The sequence below is a fragment of the Pelmatolapia mariae genome, linkage group LG18, assembly GCF_036321145.2.
Source record: "Pelmatolapia mariae isolate MD_Pm_ZW linkage group LG18, Pm_UMD_F_2, whole genome shotgun sequence".
Taxonomy (NCBI): domain Eukaryota; kingdom Metazoa; phylum Chordata; class Actinopteri; order Cichliformes; family Cichlidae; genus Pelmatolapia; species Pelmatolapia mariae.
Genome location: NC_086243.1, coordinates 21547288 through 21572398, shown reverse-complemented (window position 1 = coordinate 21572398; position 25111 = coordinate 21547288). Strand labels below are relative to the sequence as shown.

The 25111-nt window shown below is 39.5% G+C and overlaps 2 protein-coding genes across 6 annotated transcripts in view; both read left to right on the top strand.

The window, feature by feature from the left end:
• The window catches only part of LOC134616142 (uncharacterized), a 43458-nt gene extending 24126 nt beyond the window's left edge, over nucleotides 1-19332 (top strand). The window contains exons 2-4 of the mRNA XM_063460881.1: nucleotides 9742-9789; nucleotides 10419-10584; nucleotides 19134-19332. Coding sequence (XP_063316951.1) covers nucleotides 9742-9789; nucleotides 10419-10584; nucleotides 19134-19332 — 413 coding nt within the window. The remainder of the gene's footprint in view (nucleotides 1-9741; nucleotides 9790-10418; nucleotides 10585-19133) is intronic.
• The window catches only part of LOC134617663 (dual specificity calcium/calmodulin-dependent 3',5'-cyclic nucleotide phosphodiesterase 1C-like), a 66861-nt gene continuing 61002 nt past the window's right edge, over nucleotides 19253-25111 (top strand). For 2 of the 5 annotated variants that reach the window (XM_063462996.1, XM_063462999.1), the window contains exon 1: nucleotides 19670-19772. In XM_063462996.1, coding sequence (XP_063319066.1) covers nucleotides 19672-19772 — 101 coding nt within the window. In that variant the 5' untranslated portion in view covers nucleotides 19670-19671. Of the gene's footprint in view, nucleotides 19773-25111 lie in introns of all 5 variants that reach the window. The other 3 variants (XM_063462998.1, XM_063462997.1, XM_063463000.1) reach the window with 3 other exon arrangements.

Sequence of the window (25111 nt, the reverse complement as noted above, 5' to 3'; positions counted from 1 at the left end):
TTCCACAAGATTTAGGAGTGTGTTTATGTGAATTTTTGACCATTTTTCCAGAAGCACATTTGTGAGGTCAGACACTGATGTTGGATGAGAATGCCTGACTCATAGTCTCCCCTCTAATTCATCCCAAAGGTGTTCTGTCATGTGGTCAGGACTCTGTGCAGGCCAGTCAAGTTCTTCTACACCAAACTCACTCACCCATGTCTTTATGGACCTTGCTTTGTGCACTGGTGTGCAGTCATATCGGAACAGGAAGGGGCCCAAACTGTTCCCACAGTTCCCAGGTAGAAGAATGAAAATGTCTAAAATATCTTGGTGTGCTGAAGGATTTAGCGTTTTTGCTGGAACTCCTGAAAAATAACCTCATACCATAACCCCTGATTCTCCAGACTTTAAACTTGGCACCATGCGGTCATACGTGTCCACTGCTCTAGAGTCCGTTGGTGGTGTGCTTCACACCACCGCAACGATCCATAGCAATGCTATGGATTGTGCTTGGTGATGCAAGGCTTGGATGCAGCTGCAAGGCCATGGAAACCCTTTCCATGAAGCTCTTTACTCACTGCTCTAGAGCTAAACTGAAAACAGCATAAAGTTTGGAAGTGTATAGAGATTGACTCTGTTGAAAGTTCGTGACCTCTGTGTACTATGCACCTCAGCATCCTCTGACCCCACCGTGTGATTTCATGTGGCCTACTACTTCATGATACTTTGTCATAATACCACTAACAGTTGACTGTGGAATATTTAGCAGTGAGGAAAATTCATGACTTGACCTGCTGCACAGGTGGCATCCTATCATGGCACCATACTGGAATACACTGAGCTAGTGAGAGCAACCCATTCTTTCTGAGATGTTTTTAGAAACAGTCTACAAGCCTAGGGATGCTGGGATGTTGTATCTTGAATCGAGTTTTTTGGGGGGTCGAGCACTGCTTTTCCACCATATAACCAGAACAGTAATTTCCATCCACTGTTTGCTCTTCTTGTCATATGTAGTGCAACTTGTGAGCACTCTGTTGAGTCATTTGTTTACATTTCGGTCGCACATCAACAGCGGCTAGTGTCTCCTCCTTCACAACCTGGTTGTACTCAATGGGTGTGCATTGAAATATAGTTTTAGCCACCTTCAGCTGAAACAGCTTTCTTGCATTTTTAGCAAAGAATTTCACATTATTGGAGGTTGTTTAAGTAGCTCCCTTTTTATGTCTTTTAGACACTTGCTCTCGGACATGCCCGAGCTCGTTTCATTGTTTTGCACACTAGGGAATGTAAATACATGGCGTTGCTATAGCAATGATATCTCAGTATGACACTTTCATATCGAATAAAACATTAGACCAGTACCAGTGTGGACAGTGCGATGTGACACAGCTCCAATGCAGACTTTTGACCTACTTTTTTGGAAAACAGCAGGATGTAGTGAAGGAGAGTGAAGGTCAAGTGGAAAAACTAACACTGACAGTGTCAGTCCCATTTACCTCACTGGTTAGATGAAATGTAGTGACCTATTCACCACCTAACAGACTTGTGCTCTGTAAGCAAATGGAAAATTAGTGCTGTGGCATTTTGTTCTTTTGTTAATGCAAAGCCTGCTTGTGGGGACGTAACTTTATTTGATAATGCATTTTGCCTTTAACCAGACCTACTTCTTATTTTTCTTATACTTTTTTTTTACACTCACTTTGGAAATTGATGCTCCATATATGTCCTATAATAATGTCAGAAGAAAATTTTCTGCAAACACTGAAAATGTCAAATTATAGCTACAATTAATTTCAGCTACTGTTAAAATTTTAAACTGGGAATATTTTCATTACTGGCGACTCATATTAATCTGACCAGCTGCCACAGGTCCTGCCATAATCACAGTAAATATTGCACCCTAGTTGTATTTTTATTAAAAAAAAATTAAAGTGTTATATTAAACAACAAAGGGGATGGAAAAAAACTAGATACGGAGTCTGTGTTCACTGATGTTAAAGATCTAAAATGTCTGCTATTAAAACTTTGTGTGTTTCAGCATAGACAAATGGACATCAGAAGGGTCATTTTAGTCACTGTGAATGTGACATGGTTGTTGGTGCCAGATAAGCTGGAGTATTTCAGTAATTGCTGGGATGTTCCTGTGCAAAATCTCAAAGATTTACATAGGAATGGTTTAAACTACATAACTGATTGTGCCACTCATTTATCATAACTGGCAATGAGTCTTTCACATGAATTTTGTCCCACTCTTCTTTTACAGAGTTGTTAATTCAGCCACATTGAAGGGTTTTTGATCATGAAGTTTGTGCTCAAGGTCATACCAAAGCATCTGAGTCAGATTTAAGTCCAGGTTTTTTGAGGCCACTTCATTGGCCATTGGTGTTTCATGGTGCATAAATGTGCTTGAGCTTCAGAGAACAAATTGATGGCTGGACATCCTCCTTCAGGATTTCCTTGTTGAGAGCAGAATTCATGGCTTCATCATGTACAGCAAGACCTTGAAGCAGCAAAGCAGTCCCAGACGATCACATTACTGTCACCATGTTTGACTGTTCTTTTTATGAAATGCTGTTTTACACCAGATAATCCAGATATTTTTTGGTAAAAGTGAGATAAGCCTTTGTGTTCTTTTTGGTCAGCAGTGACATTTTCCCCCAGTCTCTCTCTTATTGTTGAATCATGAACACTGACCTTAACTGAGGCAAGTGAGGCCTGCAGTTATTTAAATGTTGTTCTGGGTACTTTTGTGACCTCCTGAATGAGTCGTTGATGCACTCTGGGAGTAATTTTAGTAGGCTGGTCACTCCTGGGAAGGTTCACCATTGTTCCAAGTTTGCTCCATTTGTGGATAGTGGTTCTCACAGTGGTTTTAAAATTTCAACACTGAATTGTGTATTTACAGGTTATCTTGTTCTAATATTAAAATTTGTTTGATGATCTGAGACATTTAAGTGTGACAAATATGCAAAAATAAAATAGAAATCGGGCACTGTATGCATGCACTTTATGTTGTTTATAGAGTGATTCGCAGTTGTTTGTGAGACTAGCTTTAGCAGAGTGAGGAGGAGAGTGAAAGTGGGTGTCTCATGCCAAAAGCATGAGAGTAGGCACCAGTTTTCTGCTTTGCTTTTACTGTTTAGGGCATCATCCAAAGAAATCATGTTTGTTAGTGAGCTGAACAACGCACAAAGATGTGGGAGAGACATATGCACAGTTGTAATCTTGTGCGTGCCTAACTGTTCTCGTCTAACTGTTCAGACTTGTACAGTATCTAAATGACTACTTGTACACTATGTTCCTGATGCATAAATGTTACTAGATCATTGTGTATTTTGCCTTAAAGTGATCATGGTGTGCATTTAGATATGAAGCTAGCATGTTCAGATGCTGGATAGGAGTGCATGTCTGAAAGATGCTTATATGGGTTTAGTTAAATGACTAATTTAAATAAAATCCATCATTTGTGACTGAATTTCTCACCTACCTTAAATTAAATAAACTGGAAACAAAACACATTTTGCTTACTTGGAAAAATAAGCAACATTTTGCCAGCTAAAATCCAAGCACACATCTGCGATTTTTCTCCTCTAACTACCCACTAATGGTCTAAAAGTCTCATGATCAAATGGGGTTTTACATAAATGGCTGTGCTGGCTTGTCCATCCCCAAGAATACATTTGATGGAATAAATTCATGTAACTACCCCTAAATTCAAAATGAGTCATTAAAATATATTTTATCTTTTGTAGGAAGGAAAAAAATGAGAAGATGGAAACTTGAAAAGATGAAAAACACTTCATACAGAGTAAAACAAACAATTAATATAGGGTAAAAAGCAAAAAAGCAAAAAAGATTAGAGGGGATTTGTTTCACTGTGTTCTTAACCTTTAGTCTCATGAGTCTATGATCCACTCGTGGCTACAGTGCTGAAACGTGGAACACTGACTTTTGCATCTAACCTTGTTCATATTGTTAGAGTTCCTTATTTACAAGGGTGGATAATCTGATTAACACCAAAGGCCAAAATCAAACAATGCTGTTTATATTTGTCACAGGAAGCTGATGACGGGTTTTATTCATCTGTTTTATTATCTACTAGAAGTAGAATTTCATGGAGGCCCACAGAAGTCCAAATGCAGCGTTATATCCCACAAGGCCATTTCTAAATCGTTTATCCTTCAGTTGCCCATGTTGATTAACAGAGCATGACATTGTTGTAAGCAAAATAATACACTAGGTCCCAAAGCACAATTAGACACAACAACAAGTTCATTTCAAGACGCAGTTGTTCAACTGCAGACTGAATGATGAAGAGAGAAGAGTATAAGAAATATCTCAAGATTTGAGTTCTTTAACAAACACAAATGAAACTCTGTAGTCAGCTGATGATGACAAAATTAGAAATGCAGTCACTGAAACACTAATTGAAGGTTGTTAAAACAGTGTAGATGATAGTAATTATTGTAGTAGAATATAAAAGATTTTTCCTGCTGCTTTTTCAGGGTAACGAACTAATGAAACTTAAATTACGTGAATTAGCCTTAATTTTAAGGCAACTGTGAGTTTGTGGTGTACTAGTTGCATTGGTGAACTTGTAAGATACTCTTTCATCTCATGTTATTAGCTGGTGAAAGGTCACTTTCATTCTCATATTGTTGACAAATGCTCTAATAATGCGACATCCTTCCTCAGGATTCTGGAGTGTGGACGTTAACAGGTTCTGTAGCCGAGTCTTGAACATGTCCCTGGTGGGTTTTTTTTTTCCTTATGTAGGTCAGATAGTGGGTCAATGACTTTCAGTGCTTCATAATATTGGAAGGGATGCAATTTGTCAGCAACTAAGATACCATCAAACATCTGTGCAGTTCTTCTGATAGGAAATTTTACTCATTGTGTACAAATGTAGTTTTTGAATTGTAGCTGGACTAACTGTAGTGAAGAAGTAAACTCCAATACACTCAGACTATTAATGGCTTTGTAATGAGTTGTGTCAATGTTATATGATGACCCTCTATGCCACCTCCATAGTAATGCAATAACGTAACCTCTAACTTCCTTCTTTTACTGTGGAACTTTTGCAGTACAGCTAATTACATTGGGAACGTTTAAAATTTGACTTACAGACCACATCTCAAAGGCATAAAATTATTTCTTGTTAAAACCCAGGACACTGCAGTCCCTTAAGTCTGCATATATGTGCTCCATTAGCCATGTAATTGGGCAACAGATCTTCTAGTTATAGGGGTACTCTTCTATTAGTGGGACAAACCACTGTTTTTATTGCTGTAAGTCAAACCAACAGGGGGCAATAAATAGATTCAAATTCATTAATAGAGATGAAAGATAGAATCACAGTAATTTTTTTGTTATATTTATGTTCATATAAAAAAATGAATACAACCTTCTGATAATAATATATGTTTTTTAAATGTATCTGTCATGATTAGTTAAAAGCGCCTTGTAGCAACACCTTTCGGGCCACCAGGTTGTGAAGTTCAGCTCCCTGCAGTTTTAGTATGGAGTCTGCTAGCTCTACATGTCTACGGTGAGAAGTGTTTTTAAGATATTAATAAATATCATGTTCCACTTTGATTATCTTGTATCTGGTTTAAAATGTTAGTATGTGATTAATAAAGCATATGGAGTTTCTCCATTTATAATTACTCATTTTATGAACAGAAATCTAGTTTTAAGTGTTTGCAAGCTCTTTTTAAAGACCCTTGAAGATCTGCTGGAGTGGGATGTAAGCAATGTTTTATAAATTTATAACTGTTTGGTTTTATAATGTTTTATCCATGGTTCTTAAAGAAACCAATTTAAAATTGGGCCTGCAAAAGCAGAATTGTTCTGACAAAAGACAAAAAATAAATAAATAAATAAAGCAAAATGCCCGAGAACTCACTCATGGACCTAGTGGTTCATAAAGATGGCTGCTACTGTAAATATTTTTCAGCTTTCCAAATGAGCAGTTCTCTTAGTGAAAAGCTTTACCTAATGAGTTAAATTCACATTGATGCACTTAGCGAACTCACAGAACTGCGACGTTACAAAATAACTGTGCTGGAGAACAGCCAGAGTTATTGATTGTGGTGAAGTGTTGGTGGACCTGAGCTGGGTTGAGCTGCAACATTCACACTGCCTGAATTTGAGAGGCTGTTTAGTTGGTGAACACTGGCACCCCACTGCCCTTCTCCTACAGCGTTAGTCCTGCTGATAACAAAATGAAGCAACCTGTAAATTTATGCCAAATACAAAATAATTAACTTTTTGTTGTTTCATTTCATTTATACTGTGTTGATAATTTGGAAATTACTTAAAAAAGTTGTAGTTGTGGGCCAGCTTGCTGGTGAGGTGGTTACCACTGTTGCCTCAGAGCAAGAAGATCCTGGCTGTTAATTCTTCCATGCCCTCCTGATTTAATGAATACATCACATGACCCCTTATGAGGCTTGGTCAGCAGCTTGCTCCCATGTTTATGTGATGACATGAATGAATTTAACATAGCTCAGTGCAGTCTGTCTGGGTCAGATATAAACCAAGTTTCGGTGCAGTTTGTTTTCGTTGTGCTGACTTTTTACAGTCAGTTACAATAACTCGTACTGCGTACTAGCTAGCATGACGGAGTTTCTATACAGCTGGGTGGGTGCTATGATGTTACTGATAGTGAACTTTATTTTATTCATAAGGTTAGTTACTAGAGTTGCCAACCGTCCCGTAAAAAATGGAATCGTCTCGTATTCAGAGAAAATATTATGCGTTTCGTATTGAGCTGAAAAGGAACAGTTTGTCCCGGACTTCAGCTAGAATGGAAAAAGACACAAAGCTGGAGTTATTCTGCGTCTTTATGCTGCAGCTGCCTCTTCTTCTCTCATTCTCTCCCCCTCCCTCTCCTGTTGATACTTCAATCATGAAACTGATCAATGATCAGCTGATCGGCTTTTCTCTCTTGTTTGTTTACCTCCTGCTTTGCACCAGAAACAAGAAACCAGCGGATGTTGCGCTAAACAACAGCAGCGCGTTTAAGCTTGATAAGTTGTTGTTAGAATTTATTTAATATTAATTTCTAGTATCAGCTGATGTTTGCTGGAGCCACAGCTGTAAAAGCTGCTGGTCATGATATCGGTTTGGATATGTGGTGAGAGGGAAACATGAAGATGAAACCAGGAGATGTCCTTACTGAATCATCAGAGCCGAACAGGTGATGGAGAAACAGGTTTACCTTTTAGGTGACATGAATGAGTTGAAGGGAAGTTATGAACTGTTTCTGAGAGACAAATAACACCAGCATCCTTTTCTAAGTAGCTGACAGCTGGTAACTGTGCAGGGGCGGGTCTAGCAAAGTTTTGCCAGGGGGCCAGGTAGGGCATTAACAGGGAAAGGGGGGCACAAAGAAATACTTTTCTTTCTTATTCTCATTTAAAATGTCTAGCTTTTAATAAATAATTATCTGAATCTTACAACCAAAGTTTTTATCTGATGTAAAATGTATAGAAATCATACATATACCAACAAGACAGTGTACATCACTGTCACAACAGCGTTTTTTTTTTTTCATTCAAAGGCTTTATGGCTTTTCCTGTAATACCTGGTGGCCGGTCTCTAGTCAAAATGCCCGGGCCGATTTTTTGTCCCAGTCCAGCCCTGGGCACAACACGCAGTGAATTAATCTGAGAAGGTGCATTAAAAAATAAATGGCCAGGCCAGCGGTGCACATCGCAAATTAGCTCGCATAAACACATTAGTTGTGCCGCTTCTTAATGACGGTATCTTAGCTAAAAACCCCAACTACCAGATTCAACTTGTAATTGGCTAAAAATAACTTAGCCTACCGGTGAGAGGGACGTTGCTAGCTGGCAGTTTTTTCAAGCGATGTTGAAATTTCCACATTCCGACACTTCAAAAGCTTCAGGAGCTGTCCGCTCAGCGCAGCATCAGCACCACATAAATACACGGATACAACCGAAGACTTGAGACAGAATTCACAATGAGTTTTCGGGACTTTCAGGTGTATGGACCAATGCTTTCTTTTCTGATCAAACCAGAAAGCTTTAATGAGCAGCTGGATTTGTCTTGCATTAACTGGCTGGACACAGAGGACATCGAAATGCAGCTGATTGAACTGAAAAGCTCGACTCTGTGGGGGTCAAAGTTTGCAGAACTACGAACGCAGCTGGAATCCATAACTGTGCGTGTTCATGGAGCTTGCATTTTCACCAAGGTTAACTGTCTTCACAACATTGCAGGGACATTATTTACAGTATTTGGCTCTACATATCTGTGTGAGCAGATTTTCTCTCACACGAAGAGTGTCCTCAGGTAGCCGTCTGAATGCTGGACACTTGGAGACCTGTGTGTCTGAGTGAGAGACCAGAGATCACATTAACATGTGTATCTCTGTATTAACAAACATGCCATATTGGCCCAGTTTATTTTTCCTATCATTGTTGTGACGAGACCATAAGTAGCATTTGGACTTTCTGTTGTACAGTTCATTTGCTGTTATAGAGTTTTTGTTATGGATAAAAAGTGTCTTTTTTTGTTTCAAAATAGCTGATAACTATTCGCTGATAGCTGCAAACATCTGCGAACAAATATAATTCTATAAAGTTATTCTATATAGTGTGTAACTGTTGATATAGAGCGTTATTAAATTTATTGCTAATGCAATCATATGGCACATTGACTTCTGAGGAAATTTTAGATGGCACACATCATCAGAAAGGTTGCCGACCCCTGGTTTAAAGGATACTCAGCTGGTACTAAACGGTCCAGAGTGTGCCAAGAAGTATCCCCACATCATTACGCCACAGCCTTAACCACAGGAGCCTTAACCACATACAAGGCAGGACGGATCCATGCTTTCATGTTGTTTACATTCAGTTCTGACTCTACGATCCAAATGTCACACCAGAAATCAAGACTCATCAAACCAGGGAATGTTTTGTCAATCTTCCCAAGTTTTACTGTGAAACTCAGTTTTCTGTACTTGGCTGACAAGAGTGGCACTCTGTGCGATCTTCTGGTTCTGTAGCTCATCTGCTTCAAGATTTGCCATATTGTGTGTTCTAAGAGCTTTTCTGCATATCTTGGTTGTTACAAGTGGTTATTTGAGTTATTATTGCCTTCTTACCAGCTTGGAGCAGTCTTGTCATTCTCCTTTGACCTCTATCATAAGCAAGGCATTTCCACCCAGAGTACTGCTACACCCTGGATGTTTTCTCTTTTCAGACCAAGCGCTATAAACCCTGCAGATGGAGGTGTGGGAAGATCCCAGTAGATCAGCAGTATCTGATCACCAGCAACCATGTCACATTCAAAGTCACTCAGATTCGCTTTCTTCTCACTTTTGATGCTCACTTTGATCTCCAGCAGGTCATCTTGAACTTGCCTACATGATTAAAAGTTGCTGCCAAGTGGTTTGCTGATCAGATATCTGCCTTAACAGGCAGTGGAACATGTATAGCTAAGGATGTAGCTAATGAGTGTGTTCGTCACTACCATACTGTGCAAATATGTTTAAGGGACTGTTAAAATTCCAGCTGGGCAAAAGTACAGAGATAGCATCAGTAAATACATGAAAGCATTAAGTCAAACACCTATTCACCACAAATACAATATAAAAAATAATGTACTACAGATACTGTATGTACTAAACATCTTAATCAAAGTGTTTGGCTAAAGAGGTTTCAAGTTATCATTCTTGATGCACTATTTTAACATTTGTTGAATTATTTATTTAATTGTTTTTCCTTCTAGTGGCAAATGAAGAAGACAGCTCAGCAAGACCTCAGGCCAGTTTTGCACGTAAGTATCACTATTGTTATACTTCATTGTTATTCAACTTATCACATTTCCATCCATCCATGTTTTTGAGATATTTAAAAAGAGTTCTGACCAACTCAATAAAATGAATATAAGAAAGTGCTGAAAGTCTGTTTTGAAATATTTGCAACCATACTTCATATTTCTTTGTTATTGTTATGACAATAGATTTTCATAGGAAGTCTTTTCTGCAGAGATAATTTAGAGACAGTTTGCCCTGACCAGAAAGTAAAAAAAAGGGTTAAAAAGTGTTTTGTAAATAATAGAGACTTAAACTGAAGATATGTAATAATATGTTATAATATATTTGCAGTAATGGATTTCTTCATGCAAATGTGTGGATGTAGGAGTGGTTAATTAGCTGAAAAAGACCTATAACTGAGCAAAAAAGTTGCCTCCTCTCCTCTTAAGTAAGCGCACTGGCACTAATGACAATCATCCACATGAGGGCAGTATTACAGAGGCGCTGAAATCTGTCACTCCCTTTCAGTGAAATGTACTCCTGCAGCCAATGCTTCAATATTTTTTGTGAAACAACACTTTGAAACAAATTAACAGTTTATTTACTGTATGAAATGACTGTGACACCAGCAGGCTTTTGTTTTATTTAGGCTCAAAGTCCCAGAGTGCTTTGTGGAATGCCATCACTGCAGGGATGGGGATCAAAGGCAAAGAGCAGAAGCCCCCCCTGAATGACCCACGGAGTCCTGAAGAGATTCTGGCCGATGATCTTCCTGCAGCAGATGAACCAGATGCCACAGAGAAAACTGCCATCAGGTTTGCTGCTGTCAGAAATATCCCAGTAATGATGCCAAAACAAGTAATGCTCATTATATGTTAATTATCATGAAATGCATCCTGTGTGGGACATCAGCAGCCATGTTCATCTTATTATCTTACAATGTGGCAGCGTGCACCATCAGGCATTGCTCTGTATTTTGTATTTGTTTTCTGTTTTTCGATCAGAATGAACTTGAGCAGGCGATATTTAAAGTTGAACCTCTTCAGGTTTGTTTTTTTTAATGAAGAAGATAATCTCCTATCTGACATTTAGCTGATGCACACACATACGCATGCACACTCACATTTACTCTGTTAATTGCTATATAAGGCTGCTGACCTCGAGGGACTTGGGCGTGATTGATTCCACCTTGATAACAAGGACTTCAAACTACCATTAACATAATTTGTTGTCACTTTTAGAATATTGCATGTCTTTTAACACCTGATTCCAATTAACCTTGATGGCCCTGGAGACTGCAATATGTCTCAGGTGGCAATAAGTAAGCATTTGTCAGAGGATACTAAAAGTGCACTTTAGTACTTGATAACAAGATTTTAATAGTACAGAAAATAGACAGGGAGTTATGGCCAGATGATTTTCACTTGTTTTCCCGATATTTTGGTCTAGCAAGTCCTCATAGAGATCACAATTTTACAATTTATCGGGTGCTCAGTTCGTGACTTCTCAAATCCCATCCAAGTGTTGTTTTCGGGTTTTCCTTCGTTTCCAGTCTGCAGTAACAAATGCTTCCTCTCCAGCTCTTCTCTATGTTATCTCAAATTACAGTGTCGTTGTTCTCTGCCAGTCTCCCCTGGAACACAGATCCCTTTTCCAGAGTAGGGTGGTGACAAGGAGAAAGTGATTTTCCACTTGACTGGACATAGGCTAGTCCTTTAGTTAAAACCTATAGCTCAGATTAAAAAAAAACACTGGGGCAGCTGAAAGCACTCCTACCTTCCATAGAGGAAACAGTTCATTTGTCATTTAGCCATAGCTTTAGCCTCAATCAGAGTGCAGGAACAATTGCCAAGCATGAGGCTGTTCATCCTTGGCTGAAGATGAACAGTTTGCCTATGTTTTTCAAGAACTGGCAAGGGAATGATTCTTTTCAATGGCGCTAACAGTTTAAAACAAATAAAATATGCTAGGAATTACTACAGTCGTTTTTTTGTTTTTTTACTAAAATGTGTTGGCTGGTGAAATAGTGATAGCAGGTGGTGAATGTTAGCTGTGGAAAAGGGCAATGTTATGCTTACAATGATTTATACTGTTCAATGATTACCTTTGTCCTGATCCCACTGAAAGTCAGGGGACGTCTTCGGCCACGCCAACTGTAGTTAATACAGGCCAAAACTGCAGGGAGTCACAGGGATGTACATCTTAAAGACAACTAGCCAGATTATGGCACCGGGTGATTAAATGACACTGAACTAGCAGTAATCCATGAAATGATGTAACTACAGTGTCACCTCCGAGGCCGGTTCTGGCCGTTATCCTCCAGGCGATGATAATTAGATTTGTTGGAGAATAGAGCAAGATCACATGATGTTTAGCAGGAAGGATTGGAGAGCCTTAAAACATATTGACTGTCATAAACTGGACTTAGTTGAATATAATTAAATTGTTTTCTAGTCAATCCCGCAGTTACTTGATTACCTGATTTTCTTTTTCAATCTGAAAGGTCGCCTGGTGCTTACGTGGCTGCTGTTGCAACTGGTTTAGGATTACAGTTTACACACAAACACACACACACAAACTGGGAGGACTAAAACACAATATGGAGCCATTAGTATATAAACACACGGTGACTCTGCTCGCCTGGTGCCACGCTGTTTCTTCTGTTCATTATGGAAACCATATTCTTTTAAAGCACTGGCTACCAATTGAATAGATAGTAGTTTGCATTCATGCAGAAGGGGAAACCTGGGATTTTTATGCAGAATCAAATTGTTTTGTCTTTTTTTTTGATCCTGCAGAATTTGCCATGTCAGAAGATGATAGATTGCCATTGCATTCATTTTCCTAATTGCTGGAACTTGATATATGCAACACAAACACGATATTAGTGTGCAGGAGTTTCTGAACCATCATTTTGATCAGCACTTACTCTCTATCTGAAGCAATAGTTTCTTTAATTGATTGACTTTTTTTTCTTTTCAAAATTACGGCTTTGAAAGCCAAATCTTTAAAGAGGTATGATACAAAAAAGCCATTAGGATTATTTTGTTATTGTCCCATAGGAGGAAGAGTTAAAGATTTTTGGGAAGAGGTTGTTATTCATTAGCTAGAATTGCCTTTTTATTAGAAACCAATTTCCATTGTATTCCAATCTTATTACACTAATGGTCCTTTGAGATTTAGTGCTAGATTTATAACTGTGCTTTTTTTTTTTTCCTGAACCCCCGTTTTTTGACAGTCCTTATGGATAGGTAGTGACTGATAGGAATGCACTAAAAATTCATGTCAAGTCTATGTTTCACCAAATGAAGGCACTTTCAAAAACAGCAGAAAAAAAAATAGAGGGTAGTGAAAACGATTACAAAGGTGGCTAGATGCTTACCAAATGATGAGAAAAACAGAATCAGCACAGACAAACATTCAATAAATGTACACATGCAGCCAAAACCTGGACAGACACTCTTCTGAGGTCCTCAGTGGGATTCGGCTACTGCTTAATTGGATGCTGTTTGCTGCTGTGAACATTGCACAGCTGATTAAGGTGGCTGTCTTCATCGTGCCATCCAACAGTTTCTGAGGCTGACCCTTCCATTGGCTGCCGCCGCAGGTTCACAACCCCCCGCTGACATCCTCCCCGCAGCAACAAGCTCCATCACTAGCCTTACTAGCGGGTTAATGAGGCTCTGCTGGGCAAAGTCACTGCTGCGTGGCACACATTTCTGGATATTATACAGCTTGATATGGAGTATAGTTTTATGTGTAGCAGGGAGAAAAGTAAAACTTTAAAATATGCAGAACGCAGCGTCGTCCAAAGTCTGAATCTTTACTGTCTACAGCCGTTTTCTTTCTTCTTAGATATAGATCAGTAGATGCATTAGGGTGACTTGCAGGAACTAGTCATAATGTATTATATTAGAAAATTCAAATGTTAATGGGATAGAAAGATACTGCATTTTACTTTAGAACGAAATAGGTGTATAAATCCCCCAAATAAAGTTAACCAAGTTTTTTAATTATTTGCATTTGCACAATAAGGGTAAAAATGTGTGTCTGCATTGCCATCCACTGTAGTAATTAAATAAAATGACATTTGGAAGTAGACTAAAAATTCCGCAGAGACGATTTCTATGGTTCTGCCCATTCCCTTAGCTCATTCCCTTTAACCTCACTCAGTAATAGTGTCTTCTCTCTGCCCGCATAACAGCTCTTAAATACACTGTGCATTATAATCACCCATTACATGAGTACGCCTGTCTTTAGGCTCTGCCACTGCTTTACATCAATCTTCTTGCTGGATTAATGTATTAATAGGATCAGAGCCTTTACAGACTGGAAGGCACTAAGGGGGCCGGTGAAGTATTTTGTCCATGTAGCATAAATTTCCTGCAGCATTTGTCACTTTAAGCTGTTATTTACAGTAAGTGCAACATTTCCTTAGCTTTAACCCTGCGCAGTAAATCACCATCTATCATAGACTTTTTAAGGGAATATTAGAGGCATAACAACAGAGGTGTGATGGGGGAAAAAAAGAACCACACATATCGACAAGCCCTCATAAAAACTTTAAAACTTTAATTTAAATTACTTTTTAAAGCATTAATTTGGATTTTGTTATATAGTAACCATGATTTTACCCCTGTCTGACAATAATATTATCCACCATAAGTTTTCTCTCACTGCTTGAGGTTTATGGAAGATATTTTAATTTTAAGATAAATACCAAAATGCTTTACATGACAACTAGAAAAAAAAACATTAATAGAATTGTTTCAGAGACATTTCATGGTACATAATAAATAAGAGATAATAATTTTTAAAGACTGACATTCATAAAATTAAAGTGTTGTGCAAAAGTCCCACATTTCTCTATATTTTGCTTCAAAGGAGCCAGAATCCAGGATTCTTCAAAGTTTTTTTGGGACATTTTTCTGCTGTTTAATTTATTTTCAGTCCAGTCTTTGCACTTCACCATTTTTAGAATATCTTGGTTTGTTAGATCACTTAATGTTGATCTATGAATCAGTCAAGCATTAAAAAGTCACCTAAACCGAGGTATGAACCAGTGTTCTGGTTGTGGTAGATCTCTAGCCACTTTCTTATGAGCATCCTCTCACAAAAACATATTTTGTCCTCATTTCTTTAATTGAATCTGTGAAAAATGCAAACAAACAACGTATAGATGGATGACACAAAAAGGAGGTTAGGAGGGAGGTATATCTAATTGGCAATAGCTGCCAATGCACTAAAAGCATACATGGATCACTGTCAGGAGCACTGTCAGTCATGGACTGGCCTCCCCAGAACCTGGGCATCCCACTGTTAAGTAGTGGAGTAGCAATAAGCAAAACATGTTTAAATTGAGTGAGTTTAAGTAATACTTTTGTGTTTTTGAAAATGACTGAAATTACCTAAAAATAGTCAATACTATTTTTAGTACAAGTCTGGAGGGATCTGCACTTGTAAGCTACATTTAGCTCTCTGAGAGGTTAAACAGTCTGTATTTAGTTTGTAGTTGTCTCTCAAACAGATTAATGCCCTGTTAACCCCTCCTGTTACCATAGTTATCTGCAACTAATGAGCTTACACAACCTCCTGTTCTCTGTCTGTTCAGTGTGGATGGCAGGTTAAAGATTTAAACAAGGGCTACTGAGGACAAGCTGAGAATTTAGCAAGTCAACGTAACAGAATTTCAGATGTGAAATTTTTAAAATAGAAGTTTCCAGACACTTTCAAATCCTCTTGTAAACACCTTAAATAATATGTATGTGTAACAAAAAATGTTAATTACTATTATGCAATTTACCACTGAAGGCTATTGTTATGCAGAGTATCAAGAGAAAGAGATTCAAGAGTCATCCTCTGGGACCATAAATATCTGTACAAAAAGGCCCAAAGAGTGAATAGAATGACACGACAGCAGAAAAGTTTTTTTGCCCCAGTTAGATCCTTTAGAGGGGCACAAAAAATCCAGATTAAGCTGCCATAACCAGCTGGACTTTTTCAACCATACATATGGAAGTGAAGGCCTGTCCTTGTGTAAACTGCTTTTACATTATGCGAGCTTGACCACATTAATCCTTAACCCTGGGTTTCTCTTCAGATGTTCCATCACCTCTGACTTATCTGAATCAGTCGTGGGGATGGAGAAATAGCAAATTTCTTGTCTGAAGTAATTCTCAACCCCCATCATTTTGCAAATAAATATAGCTTTACAGCTGGGTGCCCTCAATTTCTCCCACCCATCTCTGTATCTACAGTACTTCCAATACAAAACTAGAAATGAAGCAGTGATGCGTAATCATATTTTGTGATTCATGATCTCCACCAAAACGTGGTCATTACTGCAAAGGCGCCTGCTATTTTGATGCATAGATATCCTTATCGACTTGCCCAGAAATTTAAATGAGATTTGAATTTTTCATGTACCTCCAAATGGCCAGAGCTGTTAATGTCTTGATTTCGATGTGTGAGCTTTAAGAAGACTCAAGCACTGTGACAAGGAAGCTGTAGCAGAGTGTAATATTCAGCAGATCCTTGCAAATAATTCATTTTTGTAAAACAGGATTAATTGGAATTCCTTTTTTTGGCGAACAGCTTTTGTAATTGTAATTATCAGGGACTTTCAGTATTTAGTTTCATTATGTGAAGGACCATCATCGCTTTTTTGCTTTTGTTGGTTCATCATATTTGTTTTACCCTGTTACACTCGACACATTTTGCTTGTTATGTGTGTTTGTGCATCTTTGCTCACCCTGTTAAATACTCTCAATTTTATAGTCAAATTCGCTGGCAACAGTGGCACAGAGGATGACTCAGCAGCAAGCAAAAGAATTCCTAATACTTCATCACATACTCATCGTTGTTGTATCGCATTCTCCTGCAATTCAGTGGCACAAACACGGCACATTACTACAGTGCTTTTTTGCTGGAAGGTGTTTCATTCATCAGGTGGCAATGTAATTAAAGTGTTGTCTGAGATTCTTTTGGTGCAAAGGCTGGAGGCTACTTAACCAGGCTGCATTCTTTATCATAGCATTTCATAAATCACTGAGCGTTTTTCTAGTCAGTGTGAGTTGCTATAAATATTTTCTCCTTAAACCTCTAGTAACGGTAAAATAATTTGTCAATAATTAACCAAAGCTACAACGAGTTGTCAGGTAATTAAATGTGACTGAGCGATCCAAAGATAGTTTATGCCAAAGGGGGGTTTATTGTTATAAACATCTCTCGGAGATAATTAAAGATGATTCAATGCTTTCTCGTTTACTTCCCATGCCTACATTTATTGCTAGTGCTTGAAACAGTCTGCCGTTTATGTTCTAAGGTCAGGTTTGGGTCTGCCGTATGTCTAACCTTAAACAAGTGTTGTAGGTAGCCTATCCATCAAATTGTGGGCACCCTTGACATGAATTAGTTTGTACGATATGGCATCTAACCGTGTCTGAAGGAGAAAGTGTTATAGCAGCTCTGAACAGCCACATTTCAAGGTACCCCGAAAGGCTGGAAAGCACTTTCGACCTGTTTCCTCAATCGTATTCATATTGTTGGACTTTTTTACGTATAAAACTGAGAGTAGTTACAGGAGACTAATTTGCCAAATGACTGTGTGAGAAAAGGCTGCACATCTTGCCCTTCGCTGCATAAAGTGGATGTTGATTCTGAGATTTTGTTGCATTATTGAAAAGGTGTAGGGGGTTGAATGTTCAGACACCTTAACCATGGTTTGATTGCTATCAGCACAATATTTCCAGCAGTTTCCATGTACAGCTATCATGGAATGCTATAATAATAATAATGATAGCTGTAATTCTTACCCAAATTGTCCACAATTGTCAAAATTGTTCTACTGAGTGTGTTTTAAATGGAAATTTGACCCTTAGCAAGGGTCCACACATTTTCTGATTTTCACAAGCTTCTCACCAAGAGTCACAGATTTATTTACCTTCTCTGCAACACACTTGATTCTTGGGTGCAGTGACTGCTGCACAGTTTAAATTGACCAGCTCCTTGAAATCATCGTTTTTGATGGAATCTTTGTGTTCCTGGTGCAGTATGACACCGCACATACAGACTACACAGTGCATCCAATCCCTGGGGCGCAAATCTGTGAACCAGAAGCAGTCACTAGTGAAGTTGTCATTGTAGTTTCTGCTCAAGTTAACCTGCCATCTCTGGATGTGGCTTGATATCTCCTGGGGGCAGCATACCTTCACAGACAGGTAGAAAAATAGTTATAAAGAGTGGTGTGAAGAAAGGCAGCCAGGAAAGGAAAGAAACTGAAAGGAAAGAAAAAACAGATGCATAAACGCACCTTTGAAGAGGACATCAGCAGGTTCGTGGCACTCAGGCAAACCTCTCTTCTGTCCTCATGGAGGACACATCTCACCAGATGAAAGAAAGAGCCCCTTTGAGGTGGCGCCCCGGCATTATCCCTACATCCTGCATCAAGTAATTGAAAGACCTTAGAGTATGGTAAGGGGCTCAGGGGAGCAGGTAAGGGGGGGTGAGTCATCCAAGCAATCTTCCAGTTGGACTTGGAAAAGGATAAATAAACGAAACCTAAGAAAATAATTAATATGCTTCACTAGTTGTTAAGCAAGCACAAAAAGTTTAGCATGCTTGTGTAGAATATATTTTCAGCACACAATGCAGGTTTAAAATAGACTATCCAGCACTGAGGACTTACTACTTTGTAGGTAATTACAGACATAGCTTTTTATTTTATACGAGGATACCACACTATATATGCACAGGTCTGTGTAGAACGATGGGTATGAGTCTTATAAAGTTGTGACAGTATTATACTTATTGCTGGCTTGGCTGACATTTCTGCCCGCAAGGGCTTGGCAGAGAGCACTGCGGTATTTAGATACTGTAGGGTGTTTTGTTAGAGAAAGCAAGGAAAATAAACAAAGGGAATAATATTCCATGTTTTAAATTGCTCCATTTTTAGGGGGCTGAATGTGGGGCGGTCCTGAATGTGCTCGATGGATCAAAGTAATCTCTGTCAAATCAGTGTCAGCACACTCTCTGCATGCTATTTAATCCCTCTTGGCATGGCATCTAATATGATGCACTGAACATGCATTATCTACATTTCAGCTGTCATAAAGCTGCCACATTTTTAGTGAATGAGTTAAATGTTGAGCAACTACATTTGTAAATTAGATGCTTAAAAAAGATAATGCTGTGTCACTGTTTTGACATTTCAAAAGAAAATGTCCTCTTGCAAGTATTTTTCTTTTTTTAAACCAGCAAATTCTACACAGGAATTCACCGCACTTGCGCTTTCGTCTTCTCCTAAAGGCTTTTTTCCTTTTCCTCATGTCTGTCCCCACTCATTTTTCTTCCTCACTCCCTCCAGTTTTCCAGTAGATGAAACAGAACATGGTTTCTCATTATCAGCCAGACTCCTCCCTCTCTTTGACTGGTGCTCTTTTCCCCTCCCTCCCTCATGTGTGGAGGGCTCGGCAGTGAGCGTTAATCCCGGATTGCGCTGCCCTGCCGTCTGCATCCCGTTGTTGCTGGGAGAGCATGGCACGGCTCCAGGACCCCTGCGCTGACACGACAGAGAAGTGAATGAGTAACAGAGAAAGAGAGGGAGAGAGGAAAGAGGTACAGTTGGACTGCTTCATGACTACCACAGCTGCTTGAGTGTTATTTAGTTTCAGTCACACACTCTCTATCACATAACTAGAGGGAAAAGAGAGAAACAGGAGGGATGGCAGCCGGTTTGTCGCAGCTGTGGGAACTACTGTAAGAGAGGAAACCTTGGTCACATCCCGGGTTCCAACACATCGCAGCACTGCTCTTCTTTGCGTTGCACCTTCCTCACTGTTCACATTTGACAGGGATTAAACTTTTTTTGATCTGTTGTTGGCAAATCTGTAACTCCGTCAGACATGGAGTCTCCCACCAAAGAGATTGAGGAGTTTGAAAGCACGGCCCTGAAGTACCTCCAGCCAGAACAGATAGAGAAGATTTGGCTCCGGCTCCGGGGATTGTGAGTATATCCACTTTTATTCTTTTCAACAAGTGTGTGAAGCAGCACTGTGCATGCTTCAGCGTGTTTGAATGAGGCATTTGATGTTTAGAAATGAGTTGATCTGCAATCGTGTGAATTATTTACACATTTTGACAAAAAAAGAGGCGCAGTTCCTGTAGCCTTTATTATGGTTGTTATTATAGAAGTGTGACCATCACACTCATTTCTTAGTTTCAGTTGTGTTGTGTGTATGTCAGTTTATGGGAGACAGAACCCAGAGTGAAAATGTAAAATAGAAAGAAAAACAGAGAGGGAGTGTGTGTATGTAATTACTCAGGCCAAACATAACCATACATTTCCAAATGGTTTGTTTGCCTAACTGAACAGGAAGGAAGAAGAACATCGGAGCTCGAGTGTTGCTCACTCTTGAGCAGGAAAATCTTAACTCTCCTTAACTTTTCATTATGTTTTCACTGTCTCATCAGATGTGCAATAAACACCTGCTGCCCATGCAGACTTGTGCAGCATGTCTGAACATTTAAACTTCAGTGGCTAAAAGAGTGTATTTTTCAGATACTGAGGTGTGTCATGGGGTTCATTCTTTTTTTCTTTTAACATTTCACAAACCTTCCAAACGTCTCATCTCTTATTTCTGCTGGTTTCATTAAAGATCCTTACTTACTTTGTCACATTCACCACCAATCAACACCTCTATGACCTTTCTCCCTGAGAGGAAAGCACTTTATATGTAAGTTGAAGTGTGAAATGTTCTTTTATCCATTTTCAGTTCACATCATTCCTACTCAGCAGGGGGAGGAGACAGCACTGTTGCTAGGAGGGTTGGGCTATGAAGGATATCTTTAATGCTGCTGCTCAAGGTCTCAATGAAATACATTTCCCCTCCTGCACATAAAGGCAGCAGTTAGAATTCCTGTAACTCTAATACCAAATATTTTTGTTACTTTTTATTTGCCAGTATTTAATTATATAGCTCCGTGATTATGCATTGTTTATCTCTCCTGTGTTAAAAGCTTGATGTTCCACCACCATCCTCTGCCACATTTAGTTTCCTTGGATGACTTCATTGTCTCTTCAATTTGCTCACCGTCATAACCATCTGTCTTTTTGGATAATTGATGGATAGTGAGTCAGATGAATGTAACGGGAGCTCAGCCCCCCCCCCTCCCTTCTTTTTCTTTTTCTTTTTTTAAAGGGCTACACAGCAGTTGGCTGGGTGCTCTGAGGGCTCCTGTAGTGTGTCAGAGATCACATTAGCCTTTAATCTCACAAAAAGCCTCTGTCTAAAAAGAGTGAGCCCCCAACTGACAGGCAGCACCCACAGATGTTGACACAGACTCACAACATAAACTTGCAGAGTATATTTTCTGTGCTTAATAGAGATTAGATAACATGATGTAGCATTGAGGTGTTTGTGACTGCGAAAGGATGACTGTGCATGTGTTCGAGTGGGTGATATAGATTGTGGACATGTTTGAGTCCACTTGGGGATATTTACTATAGGTGCTGCTAGCTTACCCTAGATTTGTTTGTAAGCTGTGTGATTTGTATGTGAGTTTGCTGGTTGACACAGCACAGTTTCTGGCACAGTGTACTCCACAGAGTGTACCAAACATTTGTGGATTGACAGAGCATATGTTTTGGACAGTTATCTCTATGCTCAGTCTTTAATGATGAGGAGTACACCGTGGTCACCAGCCTGTAACAGATGGCCCTTATTTTTATATGTAATATATCAGTTAGTGGATTCCAGTGTATTTGTATTAATAAATTAGCTTACTTAGGCAGACCTGATCTGTCTCCCACTGATTAATAGAAATGAATTATTTAATTAGTGGGTAAACAGTTCATAAAAAAGTGCTTGCTTGAGGAGAGGGCAGTGTAAGGAAGTCCCAAGAATCAAGGTGGCTGACTGCTTTACCACATCTGATCTATAAGGCTCTAACTAAAATAAAATTATGATAATCATAGCAATCCAATAACAGTCATAAACAGTAACATACATCCCAAGTACATGTAAGAAAATGTGCACTTTACCTGAAGTGCACTGGAGCACAATGGAGAGACAAAAAGAAAGCCCCTAAAATGGTTTTGCAGGTGCTGTCCACAGATCATTGCTTTCTCCTCATCCCTCCTGACTGATTTTTCTCCAGTTTTTTGCTAGTATCTGTCACTACTGGTAGCACACACAGTACCTGGAGCTCATTCAAAATACATAAGTAGTCAGTAGTCTTACTTCTCCAGGATATCACATCCATATGTGCTGTCATGTTGGTGTTGTCCTGAAAGTTTACTTTGTCTCTCAGCGGAGTCTCAAAAGTGTTGAGGAGGCACCAGGAGATGGGCTATTAAAAAAAGTGTATCTGCTAGTTTGTGCAAAGAGGTTAAGGAGGTCTCCTGAAGAGCCCTTCAAAATGACCTGAAGGCACTAGCTCTTGTGTTTCTGAAAAGATGGTGAGAAGCCGACTCCTTCAGGGTGGCATGAGGGTGTCTTTCAGTCGGACCTCTGATCACAGCCCATCAGAAATGTGCACATGAGTAGCCCAATTGAGAAAGGGCAGTGCTCCCCCTGTTATACAAAGTCACCAATACCAGCCCTGGTGCTGGGTTGATGCACTTCTAAGCCCTGTCCAGCTCTCCTTCAGTAAATCACAATTAGTGCTTTTTGCAATGGCTTGCAAAAAGGTTTGCTGGACCTGTACAATTTGCATGGGATGCAGGCATTATCTCATGCTACTAGTAGTGACAAGGACACCCACCCAAAACAAAAACAAGAAAAAAAGCATAAAAAAAAAGCAGAGCAATAATCTTTGGTCATTACCTGAAAACCATCCCCAGTTTTTGGGTTGTCTTGTTGATGCCTTTCCAGACACTTGGGTTTGCACCAAAGCAAGTGAAATTGATTCACAATGGTTTAAGCTTGGTTACTAGAAATACTGATATCTGTGAAGTTGAAGTGACTCTGTGTTACACTGTAATGATCAAGTGTTCCTTGAATTATTTTGAACAGTGTGTTTTGCTTGTTATAGTTAAAAATACTTAACAGATTGTAAAATGATTAGTGAGACGATTAGTACTTAAATGATTAGAGCAAATATTTATCATCCCATGTGTTGGATTCAGTTGTGGGATGCCTAGTGCTGTTATCTTGAGTCAAAGTAATTGAGAATAGCTAATATTACTGTAATGTTATAACTTTATTGTAAGCCTAATCATCCGGTATTTACTGTGCTTCCTTGGGAGGTTTATCGACTACAGGGTTTGAGGAAGATGTGATGCCACTCGCAGGCGACCAAATAAAACAAGTCTTTATATTAATTAAAATTGCAGAGCTCTGGTTGTATGTATGTTAATGTAAGTAAATAAATAGAAAATTTATTTTTTGTGCGAACTGAAATGAAATATCGCTTCAAAACTTTTTGGTAACCACAAATTATTAAATCTGTCCAAAAAAATTGCAATATTTACCAGAACTTCCTCAGCTCTAGCTCTGCACCTGCTATAAAACCTGACATTCATTCTTATCCATTTCTTATGATGATATAAGATAGGCTAATACGTAGACTAACTAAATGAATAAAAATATATAATCATAGACAAAAGACAAAAATTATGTGCATAAGATATATATGGTATATGGTAATATCACGACAAATAATTGTGTGGACTTATACTGTATTAACTAAAAAAGCTGCAAATAAACTATAAAGTATAAAATAAACTATAAACTATAAAATACTTTATAACTAATGATATAGTAACAGAAAAACAGAAGATATTTCTTTTTAAAAAAAAGTATATTTTCATATGAGGACAAGGCTCTATTTTAAAGAACAGCACAATAAAGTCACCATTGCTTAAGAAAACACAAATGATACAAATTAAGTATATGGATAAAAAGAACCAAAATATAATGCCTCCATATGAGGGCAGAGAGTCTCAGGAGGTTAAAATATCAGCACCTCGGCATATAACTCTTTTGGCAAGGTGTACAGGCCAGACCAGGGGTGGGCAATCTCAGTCCACGAGGGCCGGTGTCCCTGCAGGTTTTAGATGTGTCCTCGAACCAACACAGCTGATTTAAATGGCTAAATTAGCTCCTCAACATGTCCTGAAGTTCTCCAGAGGCCTGGTAACGAACTAATCATGTGATTCAGGTGTGTTGACCCAAGGTGAGATCTAAAACCTGCAGGGACACCGGCCCTCGTGGACTGAGATTGCCCACCCCTGGGCCAGACAATGAGGTAAAAGTGTCATGAATTCTGATTTGAGCATTCCGATTGAATCTCTATCTGATTTAGGACCACATTCAGTGTAAATATCTATCCCTCCATGCACTTTCTTCTGCTTATACGGGGGCAGGAGCCTAAGCAGAGAAGCCCCGAACTCCCTATCCCTGACCACCTCCTCCAGCTTGTCTGAGGGAAAACCAAGCAGTCCCAGGGTGGCCGAGAGATATAATCTCTCCAGCGACTCCTGGGTCTTCCTGGTGGGACATTCCCAAAACACCAACCCCAAGAGGCATCCTTGTCAGATGCCTGAAACACCTCAACTGGCTCCTTTTGATGCGGCAGCTCTACTCTGAGCCTTTTCCAAATGGCAGAACTTCTCACCCTATCTCTAAGGGAGAGGCCAGCCACCCTTCGAAGAAAGCTCATTTCCCTATTTCTGTATCCTTGATCCTGTTCTTTTGGTCACTGCCTGAAGCTTGTGACCATAGGTGTGGTTAGGGATGTAGATTGACCGGTAAATCGAATGCTTCACTTTTACGCTCGGCTCTCTCTTCACCACGACGGACCAGTACAGAATCCGCATCACCGCAGACGCAGCACCAATCCGTCAATTGATCTCCCACTCCACTCTACACCCACTCGTAACCCTTAGAAGTCCTCTACTTGGGTTAGTAACACCGGTACTGCGAACTGCTCCAGTGCGAGCTGGAGGACACCACCTGATGAAGCAAACAGAACCACATAATCTGCCACCACATCAAAGCAGAGATGGGATTCTGAGACTGCCCAAGTTGAAGCCTCCCACCACTCGGCTACACCTAGAAATTCTGTCCATAAACTTTATGAACAGAATTGGTGACAAAGGGCAGCCCTGGGGGAGTCTGACACCCACCAGGAATGAGTCTCACTTATTGCCAGCTAAGCAAACCAAGCTCTTCCAGTGGTTCTATAAGGATCAAATGGCTCGTAGCAATGGGCCAGACACCCCATACTCCTGCGCCTCCCACAGAACATTTCTAGGGACACGGTCAAATGCCTTCTCCAAGTCCACAAAACACATGTAGACTCGCAAATTCCCATGCACCCTCAAGTACCCCCCGAGAGGGT